Raw genomic sequence first — 20498 nt, forward strand, 5'->3', positions numbered from 1 at the left:
TGCTTATTATTCGTTATACAAGTACCCCCCCTATAACACTGTAGATAATTCCGTGTTATATGAATTCCACGTTGTACGAATCACTTAGATTTTACAAATACGTGTGCCGGGCTGTGAACGGCTCACCTACTTGTAAAATCTAAGTGATTCGTACAACATGGAATTCATATAACACGGAATTATCTACAGTGTTATAGGGGGGATCTACTGTATATTTTTGTAATCTATTTGATATTTTCGTTTATACTCTGTAGATCATGATCGAAACGACATAGAATGCTGCAAATATCCGCCAGATCATCAGCATCCAAACTGCATGAACATAGAAATTCCTCGAAACGATCCATTTTTTAAATTTTATCGTAGAAGATGTTTAGATTTTGCTCGTATCTTACCAGGCCATAAACCAGGATGCCGCTTGGGTGAATATTAAAATAATTATTACTTTAAACCAGTAATTTTATAAAATAAATTATATTTCCATATTTTTTTTCATAGGCCCGAGATTTCAGATTAATACCATATCAGCTTACATTGATGCCAGTTTTGTTTATGGAAACAACCAAGATATTGCAAGTAGACTGAGATTATTCAGAGGAGGTCAGTATAATTTTGATAACACTTTGAACAATACATTGTAAATAATTATTAAAGTCATTTATCAATTTCAGGAAAATTAAAGTCGACTAGTATGTATGGAGATTTGGGTCTAAAAGATCTATTACCCATGAAAACAATCGAAGCTGATGTGGGCTGCATGGCAAGACCCAGAAATGTTTACTGCTTTGACGCTGGTAAGTACTTTATTCAATTTTTTTTTAATCTAACACGAAAAAATAATTACATTTCCTACGATAAAATCTGGTATTTTTAAAATAATACGAAATACAGTATCATTTTGTTTATAAATGGAAATCTGCAATATGGATTCCTCAAGTTGAAATTGTTAGATTATGAAACGTATGAGTTATAAGAGAAATGTTACAGTAGACCCTACCTATAACACTGTAGATAATTCCGTGTTATATGAATTCCATGTTGTACGAGTCACTTAGATTTTAGAAATACGTGTGCCGGGCTGTGAACGGCTCACGTAGTTGTAAAATCTATGTGACTCGTACAACATGGAATTCATATAACACGGAATTATCTACAGTGTTATAGGGGGGGTCTACTGTAACATTTCTCTTATAACTCATACGTTTCATAATCTAACAATTTCAACTTGAGGAATCCATATTGCAGATTTCCATTTATAAACAAAATGATACTGTATTTCGTATTATTTTAAATACCAGATTTTATCGTAGGAAATGTAATTATTTTTTCGTGTTAGATAAAAAAAAAATTGAATAAAGTACTTACCAGCGTCAAAGCAGTAAACATTTCTGGGTCTTGCCATGCAGCCCACATCAGCTTCGATTGTTTTCATGGGTAATAGATCTTTTAGACCCAAATCTCCATACATACTAGTCGACTTTAATTTTCCTGAAATTGATAAATGACTTTAATAATTATTTACAATGTATTGTTCAAAGTGTTATCAAAATTATACTGACCTCCTCTGAATAATCTCAGTCTACTTGCAATATCTTGGTTGTTTCCATAAACAAAACTGGCATCAATGTAAGCTGATATGGTATTAATCTGAAATCTCGGGCCTATGAAAAAAAATATGGAAATATAATTTATTTTATAAAATTACTGGTTTAAAGTAATAATTATTTTAATATTCACCCAAGCGGCATCCTGGTTTATGGCCTGGTAAGATACGAGCAAAATCTAAACATCTTCTACGATAAAATTTAAAAAATGGATCGTTTCGAGGAATTTCTATGTTCATGCAGTTTGGATGCTGATGATCTGGCGGATATTTGCAGCATTCTATGTCGTTTCGATCATGATCTACAGAGTATAAACGAAAATATCAAATAGATTACAAAAATATACAGTAGATCCCCCCTATAACACTGTAGATAATTCCGTGTTATATGAATTCCATGTTGTACGAATCACTTAGATTTTACAAGTAGGTGAGCCGTTCACAGCCCGGCACACGTATTTGTAAAATCTAAGTGATTCGTACAACGTGGAATTCATATAACACGGAATTATCTACAGTGTTATAGGGGGGTAATTTTAATACAATTTATTACTAAATACATAATTGCCATTAAATATTTCAAATTTAGAGTAAGGGAAAAACATTTAAAATTATTATAATATTCATTAGAAAATTAAATGGAATGAATAAGGAAAGATTTTATCTTTAAATTCATTTCCCTTGGATTTTGACATTTGAAAATTTTAAAATTCATTTTTAAGAAATTATATCCTTGAAGATTTTTATTCTATTATTTTATAAGGTTAATGATTGAATCAGAGGCCTCACTATAAAAAGAAAAGGTTGACTTTATCATCTTACTAAATGATATATCACTTTTATTAATTGTTTTTTTTTTCTTATAGTCTATAGTTTCGAATATGTTCTTGTCTAAATAGTCAATGGATAATCGTGTCAATGTTGCAAATTCAACATGGATAGCTTTATATTAACGTGGTTATCGGAATTAATATTTAATCTTCTTTATCTTGTGAACTACCTTCATTCCTAAAAAATTATAATTTTATTAATTTATTAACATTGGGATAATCGTATAATAATAATAAGTGATGAAAGTATGAATTCAAAGGGTATTTTGAAAACTGAGATAATTAGCACTGAAGAAAATTTTAGATTTCGAGATTTTTAGAATGCCAAAATTTATAATATACAGTAGGTGGTTCATCAACAATTTTTGCGGATCATAGGTGACGAACGGGTAAACGAACAACTCACTCTGACCACCATGCACACTTTATGGATGAGAGAACATAATCGTCTAGCAGAAGCATTAGCCGAAATCAATCCTCATTGGGATGATGAAACTCTCTATCAAGAAGCTAGACACATTGTAGCTGCATTGATTCAACATATTACCTTCAATGAATTTCTTCCGAAGATTCTTGGTAATCACATGATGAACAAGTACGAATTGAAATTGCAACGCCATGTAAGAAGCATCGTTCCGTGAATATTTAATTGTTTATTCTTATTATATCGTTTATTTATGTGTTAATTTTTAATTTCAGGGATTTTATAACGGTTATAGCCAAAAAATTAATGCTGGTATCAGGGCAGGATTTCAAGCGGCGGCATTCAGATTTGGTCATAGTTTATTGCCGGATGTTATTGAACGTTATAGTAAATTCCACGAAAAATTAGGTAAATAATAAAAATTATTAAGTCTTTCTTTGATGTTTTATTTGAATATTTATTAAACTAAATCGATTATTCCATTGTAGAAACTTTAAGGATATCTACTTTGCTTCGACAGCCGTATAATCTGTACAAACCAGGAATTGTTGATAGTTTATTCAATGCTCTTCTGAATCAGGCTGCTAATCGAATGGATCCAGAAGTAACAACAGAGGTGAGAACGAAATTATTAAATAATTATTTTTCTAAGATATCACCAGTTTAAAAAAATCGTCGCACATTGCCAACTGACTTAAAATGTCGCAAAACCTACTAATAAATTGCCAGATCTGGCAATTTATTACTGTACTAGGTTTACCGTTTGCAAGAATACTTAATTATTAGAAATAGAAATCTTTTCTCCCTCCGATTTCCACGTGACTAATATGTCACTCGCAACACTCAATAAATAAAATTATGGATGAACCCGATGTAAAAGCCTATTCAATTATCAACACTTTTTCAATATTGCACACTTCTGAATATCTAGTAACGTCTAATAATTCTTTTCTGAATTTTTCTGTTAAAATACCATATTTAATTTACTATTTCATAAACATGTTTATTCTGTATATTATGTAGGTACTAAACAATCTTGTTTAGTGATGTACTGTACCGGTACAGTACATTACTAAGCGAACGAACCGTACTGAAAACAACTTGCATTAATTTTCTATATAATCTGTACAGTCCATTACAAATCCCCATAACACTGTAGATAATTCCGTGTTATATGAATTCCATGTTGTACGAGTCACTTAGATTTTACAAATACGTGTGCCGGGCTGTGAACGGCTCACATATTTGTAAAATCTAAGTGACTCGTACAACATGGAATTCATATAAAACGGAATAATCAACAGTGTTATAGGGGGATCTACTGTATTTCAGTATTCTATTATTCAGTGCTAATACGTTATCCTATAAAAGTTTCAATTACTATACATTACAAAGCCTGTGTAGTATTATGTGAATTTTTAAATTTAATTTTGTGATCTGTGTTAAACTTTTGGAAAGATTCCATACTGTACTCTAATTACAATTCTGCTTTTTAGTTTACATTTTAACTACAAATTTTGCAAATGAATTTACTACAGATATATGATTCCACAAAATCTACGATAAACGTTGTGTGGATTGAGGGGCCAAGTTTCTGGGAACTTGCTGAACCCGCCTCGCACTGGCCCTGCCTGCTAGTACGAGAAATATTTATTGATGATTTTATTAAATTATACTTGTCCCTTATAACTGGTTACTAAAAGTTAAAAGGCTTTTAATACTAATCAATACACTCATTTTTAGTTACTTTAAACTACAAAATATGACTGTTTCATAAGCGTGCCAAGTCTCGAAGAGTCGATTCCGAGAATTTTCCAATACAGGAGTAAAAATTTGAGAGAGTTGAACGTTCTTAATTTTTAGAAATATAAAGATATCACCTAATCTTTAGTCACGCGAATTTTTCAAATAGAAGTTGTTTGCATTTACTAGAAGCTAGTCATTTTTGTTGCCTTCGAAGTATCCCCCTCTTGAGTCTACGCACCGCCATTTCTGCCATGAAAAGTACGCTTTCTGAAACGCTTCTTTTGGTATGATGCGCAGCTTCTCTGGCGAATTTTCCTTAAAGAGACAATGAATTAAAAACGGCGACTTTTGACGGAGGATTTTAATTTGAGAAACAAAATTAAGTTTACTGTGGCTTAGTTTGCTGAATATAGAGGTTGAGGAACACGTAGTATCGAGTTCAACCATTCATTCTGTTATCAGCAGCGATGTGTGGATGGGTGTATTGTCATTGTGTTCTCTCCAAGTAATCGGTCCGTTTTTCCTCACTGGCGAATGAAACTTTCAGAATTGAACAAAACAATGATCACGACCTACACATTCGACCGAACTTGTCGCGGCGAAGATTTTCCCACCCGCTCTGTTGACTGACGTTTTGTTTCCATGTAGCATCCTCGATGATGATGCTCCTCGTAAAATCCTCATCAGATCTAGCCTGTCCCAGAAGCCCTTCACTCACTGAAAGAAAATCGCAAAACGCAATCAGCACATGTTTATACAAATAAACGTAACACGACAAATGAAGATAGAACTAAAAAATAAATAATTAACCATAGATTCATAAAGAGAAGATATGGCATAATATTTTACAGGAAATAAAATAAAAAAAATATAGTGTATAAAATTTACTTTGACCGTTTTATGTTTTTATCAGGTGACAAATCATTTGTTCGAAAAACCAGGAGATGGATACGGAATGGATTTAGCAGCTATTAATATTCAAAGAGGAAGAGAAACTGGAATACCTGGTTTCGCTCGTTATCGAGAATACTGTGGAATGCGAAAAATTCGAGATTTTCATGATCTTGTTGGAATATTACCGAATAAAACTATTCATAAATATATGAGGATGTATAAGTGAGTATATAATTATAAAAGAATAACACGATTTAAATTTTCATTGTTAAAATATCCATTTAATTATATAATGTAGGCACGTAGACGATATCGATTTATGGAGTGCAGGAATATCCGAGAAAGGCTTACCGGGTGCATTACTTGGACCAACCTTCGCTTGCCTCATTTCTGAGCAATTTGCAAATCTTAGGCGAGGAGATAGATTTTGGTATGAAAATTCTGGATGGCCTTCATCTTTTACATTAGGTGAGACTTTTCATAATCTACATAATGAATGAATTACTGTAGTGGATAAACTATAAAGTTTTTCTTTTAAAATATAAGAATTATCTAAAATATAACTAAAATATAAATGCAATCTAAATCAAAGAATAATGCTAACAAGTTTTTATATTATTTACTCAATTCAAACTAGTTTGATTTATTTTCAACTATTTAATTTGTTCTATTTAAAAGTTTCTTACTGCCAAAGCCATTTCCCCCGTGAGAAAAGTTTTCTCTAAAATATAGAAATGTTCTTTTCATACTTTTCTTCAATGAATTTGATTATCAATTTTCCCCAAATATTTATGGCACCTAGAATCATTATGGAGCCACCTCCTTGCTGGCATATTTTACGATGAGGTTCTATCATAATTCCTGCAGTTTTTTCAGGATTATCCAGACTTGGTATTATCTAGACTCTCCAAACAAAAAAGTTTNTTATATAGAACAACTGGATGAAATCAGGAAAATTAAACTAAATCGTTTAATATGTGACAATTCGGACGACATCACGACAATCCAACTAGATGCCATGTTATTGCCTAATGTCGAATCGTAAGTTGAAACTATATATTATATTGTAAAATCAATTTTATAATAGTTTAAAATGTAATTTTAAATTTTTCGTTATTATAGAAATCCAATAGTGGATTGCAGTACCTTTCCACGAATTGATCTTACAAAATGGAGAGAAAACACTTACGTAAAGTAAATGAGAACGTCCCTAATCTCACCATAATGTATATATTTTTATCCCTATTTAAACTTAAAAAGTACAAGATCCCCAACCAATTGTATACAAATCCTAGAAATTGTTTTTATTTAACAGGGACCATGTTTAAGGTCTAATCTTTGTGGATAACTGTTGCCATGTTCTTTGTACAATAATGATTTTTACTAAGTAAATTGTTTTAATCAATCAAAGGTTTTATTTTATTTAAAAACATTAAAAACTTCAGATTATTCAAGAAAACATTTATTATAATAAAACTACAAAATTGTTACTCCAAAATAAGGTAAATTTATTATTTAAAAGTGGAAGAGAACATCAAGTATTAAGACAATACATTTTAATTCTTGTTAACAATATATAATAGAAATAATATGCGGGTATCTCCTTTCTAAAGTCAGCAATTCGATCGCTAAAAATCAGACATTATGCAGGAAAATGTTAGCAGTTCCTATTGTTATATGCAATATAATTTTTCCTTTAAAAATAACCGGAAAAATTATGCTTTATAATTAAAAATATTTTCGTGTCCACGAGCCTGAAAAGGTAAAAACAACAATGAAAAAGTGCTAAAATCACTAATGATTATAAACTAATGTAAAAGTCTTAATTAATTAATTAATTAAAATTTAATTTTGACTGGATTAATACTGAAAGTTGATCAATAAATTAGAATAATAATTAAATCTTAAACTGGTAAATAATGGTTTTTGAAGTGGAGATCCAGACACGCCACTGACAACTTTACTCTTAAAGCACGTTAGCAAAGAACCAGATGGATTGAAAAATGCGACTCCGGCTATGGAAAAAACCAACGACTTACAATTTATAAATATATTTCATCAATAAAAAGTGATAACTGGAATTGATATAGCGTTTATAATGTTACATTTTAATCATTTTATAATAACTAAATAAATATTTAACTTATTATCGTATCTTGATCTTGGACCTTTGAAAAAGTAGTATTTGAAAAAGAATAAAAACAGGGGATTATGTTCGAGTTCCAAAACTTCATTACCATTCTTTTTCGAGATAATAACTAGTGAAGAATTCAGCTTAAGTGAATTTTTAATCTTCAATTATTCTCCTAAGATTTAAGAGAGTGTACATTAGTATTGTAGTAATTTGAAGCAAATCTTTGCAGTGTGATCAGTGTCTTGCTTGTCCTGACGTATTGAAAATCCGAACACATACCCAATCTTTACGCCACTCCAAATTGAGTGGTGTAAAGATTGGGTGTATTAAAAAAAAATGTATCCGGATTTGTCTCAAGATCTCAATACAGCAAGTTGTCATCTTAATTGACCTGCAACGTAGAATGTTTTATTAATGAAGAAACATTCTCTACGTATTTAAAAAGGAGCAAAAGTAGTCTGCTCTATCTCTGGCCAACTTTACATTAAGCTTTCGATAGCACTGATTACACTATATAGTATATTGTCTAGGATAGAAGTGGGGAGAGATTAATTAGAAGACTTATTGCAGAAGGAACAAGTAAGACCGAATAATCTATTGCAGATTTTATAAGTGCCATAGATCTCATTGCATATGCATTTAGCTACACGCATAAATAATGCATATAAAATGTACTTCGATAAATGACTTCATTGAGAAAAATAACTAAAAACATATTTTCATAAAAGATAAATTTAATTTTACTGCTGTGAATTTTACTATTTTATATTTTATCAAACTGCGCCATAAAGACTGCAGGTTTCCCATCCCTTTTCTAGGAAATTTTTGGAGAAAACTTCAGAAAACACTTAAAAGTTTCACCTGGCAATCCTACTGTTGTACCACAGAGAATATTCTGAAATCTCTGATTTATTATTTTGAATGATAACTTTAATTTTAAATACTAATTTTAAATTTAATCATATGATATTTCAATCAGAATAAATTTTAATATTATGGCAAAAACAGCCAATCGAAGTGGTCTATCTGAATCCCGAAAAAAAGTTATAAAAATCAGAATTTGAAGTATACGAGGAGCTTCTCGACCTGCCATTTCTATTGTGAGCATCCCTCCTTCAGTTTTATATCTTCATCTGAATCCTTGCTTCATTATAATAAATAATTCAAAGGTTGCCAATCAGTGCCGGCCCAAGGCAAGTTTTAGGATGGAGCGAGATCCTATTATGGCGTTCCCCTTGGTTGCCCCTAATTTATACCCTTTAATTTTCTTTCCCACTGAGGCACCCGATAGGACTTAGCGCCTGGAGCGGCTGCTCCGTTTGCCCTATGGTAGGGCCGGCTCTGTTGCCAATTACCAACTACAAACAAATGATAATGAACATTGTTCTTAATTCTAATAGTCCAGAAACAAATCAGTAATATGTTGCTGACATCCTCAGCAACATATTACTGATATCTTTCTGATGAGCCCTTTTTATATTATTAATAATTTTTTCTATTTATAATACAAAATACATCATTTCATTATCTAAATTCATTATTATAATAAGGAATTTAGCATTAAAACAGAATAAGCAAACTTTTAAAATATTTATTTTTTAACAAAAGTAATCACAATACATACTTGAATATATCATTAATTTCATTAATTGTGCACCTATAAATTTATCAATATATTCTCATTTTCTTTAAAAAGTTTTCAATATATAAACAATTTCCCTTTATTAAATATAAACATTTAATAAACACCCATTCAAATTTTATGTAATAAATTTCTTATATAATTATATAAAAATAGAATTTAATATTTCTTATAAGAAAAACAATTTCTTGATATACTATCAATATTATAACAATATATAAAAATTGCAGAGAAAAGACCATAAAAATATATGGCTAATCAGCATGACAAGCCAGTGCTTTTGCAATAAGACGTTCCGTCATTGGGGAGTTTTCTTTCAATGCCTTTCGTTCAATTAATAAATTTCTATAGGAAAAAAAAATAAGGTTAAAAGAACATGTTTTTTGTAATATTACAAAAATTTTTATAACTGTACCTTGCAATTTTATGATGAGCAGTTAATGGTGATTTAATAGCAGCAGAAATCAATAACAAGTTAAGTACATCTCGCTAAATAATGAAAAATTTAAGGAAATCATTTGTGAAATTATGTTAAAATAATAATGTAAAATATGTAAGCTTCAAAATGTACTGTACCTGTGCGTGACTTCCACCAATTTTGAAGATTTCATATCTTATTGGATGTAATAGATTAACGGTTGTTTCATAATCTCCATCATTATATGCAACAAAAGCCTTGCATAATTTCTCTTGTATATTCCAAGTGTTATTGTAAAATTTATTGCTCCTAAAAATATATTAATTGAGTATAAATGATCAATGTATCTACAAAACATTCTCATAATATATTTTACTAACTTAAATTAATAAAATGATGCACCTTCCTAATTCCATGGTACCCAAAAGCTTTTGTAGGCTTTCTTCCTGCTTTCCTCCCAGACAAGACATTAAAAGATGAATATCATTGAAGGCTAAAATATGATCTTCAATATGAGGAGCACATATATTATGAACTTCGTTCCAACGATCTTTTACGTTACATCCTATTTATAATATTTAACATTAACATTAATAAAATGAGAAACTTTTTATAATTGTATTATTAAAATATTGATATGTCATATGAAATACTTTCATTATAGTTTTTAGTTCAGTCCTGTTTTAAAATAAAATGTTTATTATATTAACTTAAATGCCTTTTTTTGAATTTCTATTTACAATAAAATAAACACACATTTCAAAAATATTTTCATGTTAAATATAAGTAGTAGTGATAGTTGTGCTGTTGATGGTAAGTTTCAGAGCATGACATAGTGGATTTGATCTGGACCAACCACTGTATTCTTGGTTTGCTGTAAAGCACGCTGTAATTCATACATTGTGAATTGGCTGTTATGAGTTGAGTTGGTGTGTCACCAAATTGTACTGGAATTTGTTTAGCTTTCTCTTTCATAATCTGAATTGATTAGGCTTAGGTAGCTGTGCTTGAGTTGTATGCAAATGCTTTGCCCAGTTTGCTATTGCTTGTTTGTCTATTATGTCAAAATTGAGATCTGTGGGGTAGAGAAGTTTCTCTTTATGGTTTGAATGCCTTTCCACAACTTTCTTTGATCTGTTCTTTCTAATGATTTGATAAATTACACCCAGGATTTGTTTTTACTTTTCTGATAGGTGCTTCTGGCATTTGCTTTCACCTTCTTAAATCTGATATAGTTCTCTTCTGTTGGGTGGCACTTGAACTTCTGCCAAGCTCTATATTGAGCTCATCAATTTGTTATGTATTCCAGATTCCACCATGATTTCTAGTTATGGAGTACAGTTTCTGTTTGACATGGGGCTGTCTGTAAAATTGTCTCTGTGGCATTCTGTATTTCTTGGACTCTTGATTAGCTTCTGTCTGTAGTTATTGTGAAGTTAGCAAGCTTGGTAAATTCTTGCTAACAGACTCTTTGAATAATCCATCTAGGATCTATGTTTTCTGTGGTCACTGTTTCTGAGATTTGGAAGGACTGTCCACTTCCAATTTGAAAAAGTCTGTGGTGTGCTGATAGTAAGGTCTATAGCCAAATAGGTATAGTTTGGATAGTGAAAATGAGTAGGGTGCCTGTGTTGTACAGATGGAGAATGTCTGTCCAGAAGAGTTTCAATAATTTGCCCTCTGTAGTTTTTATCCCAGCTTAAACTCTCTCAGTTAAAGTCTCCCATCAGTATCTAGGGCTTTGGAAGTTGACATAGAATCTCTTATAAGTTATTTTGTTTTATTGAGTCCCGTGGAGGGAGGCAAATATTACCCACTGTTACTAGTTCCAGATGTTAAATTTGGACTGCCTGGAGCAATGTGGTCACAGGAATTTCTTTTACTGGCACTTTTTGTGAGACCAGAAATGCAATCTTGCCTCAAAACTTTTGTGTGATATGGTGGATTTAAGGTAATTGATTGTTTTAGCCTTTGTTTCTTATAGGCACATGCAAAATGGACCATAAGTCGTTATTAGGGTTTCTCATTTCCCAGTCCTTTGCTTGTCCCAGAATTTAGAGAAAAAATTTATCTGTTTCCCAGGATCCCAGGAAATAATTAATTATTTTTAAGATATAAAATAAATCTTGAAATCGAATGATATAATTATTTTTCATTTTTTAAGTAATTTAATACATCTTGCAACTTCCAAAATAATAATATTAATAATGGTGTATAAAATTTTACACAGCATTATTAAGCATCCCAATCCAAATTTTTACATTTGAATTATGTAGAAATTTTCACAAATAGAAAAAATTTATTAAAGTTTGTTGGAAACTGCTTTTAAAAACTGCTTTGGATTGAGTTGAAAATTTAAAGAAAAAAAATGAATTTAGATCAAACTTCTAACTTAGAAGGTAATTTTCATTTTGTAAATGAAGCATAATACAAAATATTATTGTAAATTTTTATAATAAGATTTTAGAAAGCAAACCCAGAACGCTTTTTCCAATTCAATTGATGTGGGTAGAATCATCTTTAATGCATTTAAGAGAAGACAGATTTGTGTTTTTTCACCAGTAACCTCAAAGATTTCTATTCATTTTCAAGATGTGTTGCAATACTTCTTTTGCTCTCTAGTATTCTTGATTTGTCTACCTTGGCTAACAGCAGCATCAAGCTTATAGTCCGATAATTCAGTAGTTCTTTTGGCTTTAATAATCAGGTTTATGAAGAAAAACTTCATACTTGTTTGTATCCTTGCCCAATTTGCACAACCTAGTATAATGAAGTTACTGAAGCTACTGGGCATGATTAAGACAGCATTAGCACAGTTATTCAAGATATTACAGGTTCTGACAAGTAAAGAATTTTCAGAGTCCTGCCACAAATAGGTTACATATTGATTATTGACAATCTGTGAGATGCCATAACAAGCAAAAATTTAAAAACACTAATAAGCAGGTGGCTTAAAATTAATAAATACAAATGTATTCTGACAGTTTATGAGTTAATTATACTTTCTATTTGCAAAATTTCATCAACCTTAATGTAAAATAAGAAAAAAGTGAACTTTTAAGAACTTTGCAGGATTTCTTGTGACGAGAATAATTTTCTGGGTTAAAAAACAGCTGGAATCCCATTAGAGAAACCCTAGTCTATATTATGTTCTTGAGTTCATTAGTTTTATATCATATCTCTTGGCAATTCCATTGGAGTATTACAGTGTACATGTTCAGAAAGGCTAAGTGGGTTATGAAGATAGTGTTCCTTGCTGGGTAGATTTATATAGTCTTGTCTTTTATATAGTTTTTGTCTTTTTGAGGCATGTTTTATGCTGTTTAGTGGTTATCATTTGTTTGCTGATCTAGTTATAAGTTTTGTTTTTTGTTTTCATAGAGGTCAGTGGTGAGTGGGATAGTAGAGCAGATGTTTTGTGTTTGGTGTTTTCCATTTTGTTGCTGATACTAGCCATTTTTGTCAACTGTATGTGCTTTTTTGTTGCCACATTCCTGTGTAAGGTTTTGGTATATTCCATAGGGGATATGCTGATTTATGTTTGAACTTCTTTCGAAATTTTCTATATGACTTTTCTGACATATGTGGATTTGGTAGGACATATCTGCATATATCTCTGCTTTGCTTGTGTATAAATAGCTCATTCTATCATTCGTATGAATTGTATTTCTTTTTCGGCTGTCTATTTTGGGTCCTTTTGAGAATGCTGTATAATTTCCCACACAATTTATACATACAGATGGGTTTGGACAGCTACTTTCATGTGGTTGCTCTCCAGAGTTTGGACATCATATTTTGCTCCAACAGTTGTCCATATGTCTGGAGTTATAACATATGAGTAGGTTTGGGATATATGGTCAGACTCTACTGTTTAGGTATGTTAACTCTAATATATGCAGGAAGATTATGTCTGTTGAGAGTTATAATTAGATGCTATGTAGGAACCACTTTCCTGATTCATTTTTGGTTAATCCTTTGGACCTCTATAATTTCCTGACTTGCCAGATTGTCTAAAATTTCATCAGTTATACACATCAAGAGGTCTGTGTTTGATATTATTTCTCTGGAATAATTTAGGTATCCACATGGAGTTATTGTGACTGCTATAACTGTACGAATGGTTATTTCCTGGAGCTTTTTACTATGTTGACTGTTTTCAGTCTTAGAGTATGTGTCCTAGTTGGAGCTTTTGTGCCATTTTTGGTGATCCAGTTATTTGGCTGAGGGTTCTATAAATGCTAAAGGGGAATAACTCAGATAGTTTCTTGTTAATGGATAATCAGGTATTGAGGGCTAATGCATTCAGGTTATTCTGGACTATTCATTTCAAGGGAAAATCTTGGTCTTCCTCATGTCCTCTCTTTCTGAACAGAGGGTTTAGGAGGTGTTGCTTCATTTTAGTATCCATAAGCAATTGATCAAAATTCATTCACTCTACTATCCCTGGCCCTACTCCAACCCCAACAAGGGGATGTAGTAGGGCCTTGTTGGGGTTGGAGTTCACTGCAAGCCCTTACAACACTGGCTTCCCCCACCAGGACCTCAAAGTGAGTATAATCTGATAGCAGAGTGATATCAGGCAAGAATGTCGAATGTCCTCCAGTTCCCAAAATCCCCCTAAACCACTCATCCAGATTCACCCAGCTGAAAACATAGCAAGACAATACAGGAACAGACATCCTCAATGAACAGGGTGGAATAGGCTTGGCCACCAGTTTACAGGGAAGCAGGGACCAAAGAAGTCTGTTGGCACGGTCTTAACTTAGTTGTGGCCGAATGGCTGAGTGATCAAGGTGGCAGAATACTGTTCTGAATGACTTGGAATCCAGTCCGGACAGGTCAAAAACGTCCTCTGGAATTTTTCGGAGGGGTCTGACCAGATATGTCGGACTCTGTACCTTACTACCTGGCTGCCCCATTGTGGGCTTGGCTGAATGATAATGGGCTTGCTAAAACAAGCCCTCTTAGTGCCCGGAGGCCAAAAAGAATTAAAAGAAAAAAGTCCTAGCTTGATCAATCCTAGGGGCCAAGACCTCATCTTCTTTACTTAAGCATCACTGTACTCTGCCAACATGCAAGTAGGCTTAAACTTAAGAGGCACCTAGCAACCTACTGCTAGGCCCAAGCAAAGGGTATACAGATCATGTACTCACAAAGTCCAGGTCATCACTAAAACACCATAGGATCATGTTATTGTCTACCACTGACATCAGTGTTAGGCATCTTGAAATGTAACCAATGGCTTGGGATGTAAGGGTGCCATGACTCAAACAGTTGTATGTTGACTCAGAACAACAGTCTCTGTGCAGGGTTTTATGTTTTGTATATGTTGGCATAGACTGATCATATTTTTTGTAGGTGTAGTATTTTTTTCCAAAATAAAATAAAATAAAATAAAATAAATATAAAATTATGTATATTAATTCTAATGAAAAAAAACACTGTAAAAATCCTCCAATTAAATAACAGATTTACTTTAAATTAAACAAAATATCAAATATGAAATAACAATTTTTTTTCTTCTATATTTAATGTAAATAAAGTATAGTTCCTTATATGGTATATATAAATAAAATTTACTAGTAAAGTCTAATAAAATTTCATCATTCTGATTACTAGCAATCTTTTCAAATACATAAAAGTGAAGAGTTTAAGAGATATTTTTAGTTTTAAATGCTCTAAACCATTCTAATTATTATGACTGATCCATGAAACTTTTAAAATTACAGCTATCCCTTGATAATCCAACAGGTATGGGACCAAAGGGGAGTCAGATTACCAAAAGTGTCTGGATTACCGAAAATAATTACATATTTAGCATTGTTTTGCTAGCAGTAGCCTACAATATTCCCTACTCCAACTGTTCGAACTGTGTCATCCGCGTGTATATCGTCGGTCTCTGCTGTAAAAAAAAAAAAAAAAAAAAAAAAAAAAAATTTGTTTTCTTTTACCTATAATCATCTTTGTGTATATATACATATTTTATCAATGTAATTAATGTAAACGATCGTCGCGATTGCTGTACGCGCGGTTTTATTTGTGTTTTGGGCGGTTTTTGTGTGGCAGCACGGTGAGAGTGGTGGAGGAGTTATATATAGTGGGGAACCGGAAACCATTCATTCTGGTTCCTGGCGTGCAACAGTGAAGGTGTGTCCTTCGATTGTCTTGTGTAGACCCTTTGTGCTTTGTGTAAGCTGCCACGTGCCAGGCTTAAGCCGACCTATCGTATTGTGATTCAATTATAAATATATATTTGGTGCATAAAGTTTGTTAAATAATATATCGTACTGGTCTCCTCCTTTTTGTGGCAATCATTTCTCATTCACCTCTGCGGATATCATACCTCAGATATTCGCAGATTCCACATATTGGCGTCCGCGACAGGATTGCCACGTGTAACAATGGAGATGACGAGTATGGAACCTTCAGACGATCGTTCAATCCCTGTATCGAGCACCACTTTCCAAGCAATTCATCAGGATATGGTAAATGGAACCCCAGTAGTCACGGGATACCTAGGGATGATTCCGATGTTCTCTAGTTCACCGACGGATAGTGTTACAATAGAGCAATTCTTCGACATACTGGAAGAAGTGTCGTCCATCGCAGGATGGGACAATGGAACACGTTTGGTGGTGGCAAATCGAGACTGAAGAATGAACCATTCAAATTACTTATGGACTTGCGGGCTGCTTATGGTAAGGACTATGTTCGAATAAAGACGGCTCTTGTATGTAGCCTCCATCGGCCTACAACGAGTGAAGGAAATACATTGAAGGACTTTATTAGTATACGACAAAGGCGCAGCGAAACTGTCGGTGAGTACAAGGTTCGTTTATGTATCGCGTTCAAGAAAATGATTTGTTCGAATCCTCATATGGCTACGCTAAGGGACGAGATGCTCCGTGGCCAGTTTGTCCAAGGACTCACCCTGGAATTGAGGATGAAGTTGTTAGAACGCGATTCTCAGTCGTTTGATAGTGTGGTCGAGGTAGCGGAAAGATTGTATAAGATTGAACAATCGTGCGGTTTTCGTGAAGTTCAGGTGGGTGGCGTAGTCGTGCCTCCGTTTAACAGGACGGAAGATCCCAGTAAGGAATCAACTAACATGGCCAAGCTATCGGCAAGACTGGCTAGTTTAGAGGAAACCGTTACTAAGCTTTCGCAGGCAGTCATGGGATTGTCTGTTAATCCAAACAAGCACGACACTAATAAACAAACCAGAAGGGCTGGTCCCGAACGGAAATGTTTCATTTGCAAAAGCAAGGACCACCTGTGCTCTAATTGTCCGTTAAATTTAAACTCGAAGGGAGCCACTGTCTCAGCCAGATCAGTGGCTCGGAATTGATCATCGACCTGGCTGAGGAACCCAAAGTCAACGACCACAAGCTCCCAATTATTTCTGGTGAAATTAATGGGCGCACTGTGAGCTTGTTAATTGACACCGGGGCCGAAAGGTCCCTCATTAACCAAAGGAATTTGGAGTCTCTGGGGGGTGCAGACCACCAGTGTAATGTGGTCAACGTAAGAGTCAAAGGGGTATCTGGGGGCATCGTGAGATGCGACAGGAGTTTTTTGTTTAAAGTGAAGTTCGATAGTAAGGTCGTTCCTACTCAATTCATTGGTGTCGACTCTGGGATTTTGGTCGGGAATCAAGGCATCCTTGGCATGGACTTCTTGTGTGCCTGCCCGGAAATCTTGACTAAAATAGCGCACATCATGAAAAGGGGTTCTGTTGTGGCAAAAGGAAGTTCGGCAGTTACGATTGTGTCATTGTGCGAAACCCCCAATTCACCGGACCCAATTGGACAAGTCGACTTATCACACTTACCCAGCGAGCAAGCTATAAAGATACATGATATCATCAGTGACTCGTCTGATATCTTCCACGAGACCGTGGAGGGGTTGGCGGGGACGAAAAAATTCGTTCACAACTTCGACTTGTGCACCGATCACCCCATCTATACCCGTCAATACCGCATTCCACATGTGTACTTGAAAAAATTAAAGGAGAAAATTGAGCAATATTTGGAAGCCGGCATAATTGAGCCATTGAATTCTGAGTGGAATTCCCCTATACATATCGTACCAAAAACCAATGGGGAAATCCGTTTCACACTTGACCTAAGGAAAGTCAACGAAGTCACTAAGGGCCAGGACTTCCCTATGATGTGGATTGATGACATCCTTGTGCAATTGAAGGGAGGGAAGATATTTTCTGTCCTAGATTTAAATTCTGGCTACTTCCAGATACCGGTTGCGCCCCACCTCCGCAAAGTATTTGCTTTCTCTACCCCCTGGGGAAAGTATCAACTCTGTCGCATGCCCCAGGGTGGCAAGAACTCAGGGCGCTGTTTTCAGAGCATAATGAACTCAATCCTCTCCAAGTATGTAGGAACATCCTGTTTTGTGTTCCAGGATGATGTCGTCCTCTTTTCCAAGAACATTAAGGAACATATCGAGTTGTTAAGAGAAGTGCTCCTCCTTATAAAAGAGGCGGAATTAGTACTAAGGCCTTCGAAATGTAAATTTGCGGTGACTTCCGTCCGTTATCTAGGACACATAATTAGTGATGAGGGAATCTCTCCGGATCCCGATAACATAAAGGCTTTCCTTGAAATACCACCACCTAGAACGGTGAGGCAAGTATGTTCATTTCTCGGAGCCCTCGGTTTCTACCGGCCATTCATAGAAAACTTTGCCAGCATATCCCTACCACTCACAGAGTTAACGAAAAAAGGACATCGCTTTAAATGGACGAAGGAATGCGAGGACAGTTTTTCCAGGTTGAAGAGGGCTGTCACCACCCCCCCGACGATGAGACATCCGGACTTCGCATCCGATTTTCACCTCTATACTGATGCTTCCGATCTGGCCGTGGGGGCTGCCCTACACCAGAAGTATGGTGATTGTCTCGCTCCTATTGGTTTCTTTAGTAAAAAGTTACATGGTGCCGAGTTAAACTATTCCATCGTCGAGAAGGAATGCCTCGCACTAGTGTTGGCCCTCCATCATTTCCGCTTCTTAATCCTAGGTAGGCCGATAATCGTGTACTCTGAGCACAAACCTTTAGTTTTCCTCAGAGATATGAATAACCATAACCGGCGACTCATGAGGTGGGCCATCGAGATAACCGGGTATGATGTTCAGATGGTACATGTAAAGGGAGGAGAGAATAAGGTGGCTGACACATTGTCTCGTACTCACGATGATCGAACCATCCTACCCGAAGTCAAGGTAAATATCAATTCCGTATCCCCACCTGAGGATAACAACAACAGGAGTGTAAATGATCGAGTGATTGCATCTCAACAATTAGATAGTCGGATAATTGAGATCCGCAACACTCTGTTAAAAGGGGAAGTTGGCAACACCCCCACTAACCTCCAGGACTTTGAGGTGAGTAATAATCTCTTAATCAAAAATGGCCTAAACTATAGAGGTGAGCCTGTTAAGTGCCTTTGTGTCGACGACACTATGCAGATACCTCTAATTGAACATTACCATGAGATGGGCGGGCATAGCGGTGCAGAAAAGACCCTGAAGAAAATGAGGGGCAAGTATTTCTTTCCTAATATGAAGAGAAAGATCAAAAATTTCATAACCAGGTGCGAAAAATTCAATCGCACTACTCATAAGGCGCCGATCCAGGAGGTAACTCACCCGAATGAACCGATGCAAGTGATCGCAGTGGACGTGATAGGTCCCGTGCCCGAATCGCGAAGGGGAAACCGGTACATTATCGTTTTCGTTGATATGTTCACAAGATTCATCGAGGCCATCCCCGTCCCCGAGGTGTCGTCGAAAACTATAGCAGACTCCCTCTTCGAGAATATTGTGTGCCGTTACGGCGGCAGGCAAACTCTCATTTCCGACCGGGGGACGAACTTGACCTCGAAAATTATGAATGATGCATGCAACATACTGAACATCGATCGGAGATTAACTACCGCATATCAACCTACTTCCAATGGGACCTGTGAGAGGGCAAATAAGACTATAATTGAAATGATCTCTAGGATTTCAAACGGCGACAACGTTGATTGGGATAAATATATTCCATCAGCGTTGTTAGCCTAACGCACCACTATTCACAGTTCGACTGGTGAGACGCCATCTTTCCTGCTGTACGGGTTTGATCCCGTCATCCCTGGTGAGCCCCGTACCACGGACATGGATCAAGATGCTAAAAGTGCTCTGGACTACCGTGAAAAACTAATACGTAAGCTCCATGTATGTCGTGAGGCAGCGAATGTATTCAACAAAGAGCAACTAGCTAAGAAAAGAGCGTACTGGAATAAAAACCGAAGGCTGAGGAAATTCAGAGTTGGGGACTTGGTATTAATCAAGAAACCATCAAAAGTTACACATAAAAAATTCTCGGCATGGCATACTGGTCCTTTCCGGGTAGAGGAAGTCCTCAATGATGTAGTGGTCAGGGTAAGAGGCCGGAAGTTGAAGGATAGCCAAACTATACACATTGACCGCCTTAAACCCTTTTATGGGTGGAACAATAAAATCAAAGGAGCTAAGAAGGATAATCGAGGAACTAAGGTCGAAGGCGTAAGGGAAAATGAGGAAGAGGAAGTTGATCATCGGCAATCTCAACCTTATAGGGGGTTACATAGACCAATTTCTCACCCACCCCAAACTCCGAGCCCCCCAGCCGACACACGGCCTGATAGAAGCCAAGATGACGTGGCTACTCAACGAGATATCCCCTATCACTTAAGACAACGGAGGGTTGTTGATTACGTCACCCTGAACCGTGGTTATTAAAATAATGATAATAATAATAATTTTTTTT

General features: G+C 35.0%; 3 protein-coding genes across 3 annotated transcripts in view; 1 reads left to right on the forward strand and 2 right to left on the reverse strand.

The window, feature by feature from the left end:
* LOC111618024 overlaps positions 1–6899 on the forward strand; it is a 76201-nt gene extending 69302 nt beyond the window's left edge. Inside the window, exons 24-33 of the mRNA XM_023359443.1 lie at positions 255–422; positions 499–600; positions 672–794; positions 2812–3053; positions 3133–3265; positions 3346–3473; positions 5517–5719; positions 5796–5965; positions 6430–6538; positions 6620–6899. Of these exons, the coding sequence (XP_023215211.1) occupies positions 255–422; positions 499–600; positions 672–794; positions 2812–3053; positions 3133–3265; positions 3346–3473; positions 5517–5719; positions 5796–5965; positions 6430–6538; positions 6620–6695 (1454 nt within the window). The 3' untranslated portion in view covers positions 6696–6899. The remainder of the gene's footprint in view (positions 1–254; positions 423–498; positions 601–671; positions 795–2811; positions 3054–3132; positions 3266–3345; positions 3474–5516; positions 5720–5795; positions 5966–6429; positions 6539–6619) is intronic.
* LOC111618042 (chorion peroxidase-like) lies at positions 1123–1933 on the reverse strand. Its single transcript, XM_023359465.1, has 3 exons — positions 1738–1933; positions 1560–1661; positions 1123–1488 (listed from the first exon to the last, which is right to left on the reverse strand). Exons 1-3 carry the CDS (start codon positions 1841–1843, stop codon positions 1283–1285), a joined length of 414 nt encoding a protein of 137 aa, XP_023215233.1. The 5' UTR covers positions 1844–1933; the 3' UTR covers positions 1123–1282.
* Positions 6900–9414: 2515 nt separating the features above from the next.
* Positions 9415–20498, reverse strand: part of LOC111618043 (tetratricopeptide repeat protein 38-like) — a 20326-nt gene continuing 9242 nt past the window's right edge. The window contains exons 10-13 of the mRNA XM_023359466.1: positions 10094–10256; positions 9850–10000; positions 9689–9762; positions 9415–9618 (exon numbers count right to left, since the gene is read on the reverse strand). Coding sequence (XP_023215234.1) covers positions 9528–9618; positions 9689–9762; positions 9850–10000; positions 10094–10256 — 479 coding nt within the window. The 3' untranslated portion in view covers positions 9415–9527. The remainder of the gene's footprint in view (positions 9619–9688; positions 9763–9849; positions 10001–10093; positions 10257–20498) is intronic.

This window comes from Centruroides sculpturatus, unplaced genomic scaffold, assembly GCF_000671375.1.
Source record: "Centruroides sculpturatus isolate CEXI.00-Female unplaced genomic scaffold, Cexi_2.0 scaffold47, whole genome shotgun sequence".
NCBI lineage: Eukaryota > Metazoa > Arthropoda > Arachnida > Scorpiones > Buthidae > Centruroides > Centruroides sculpturatus.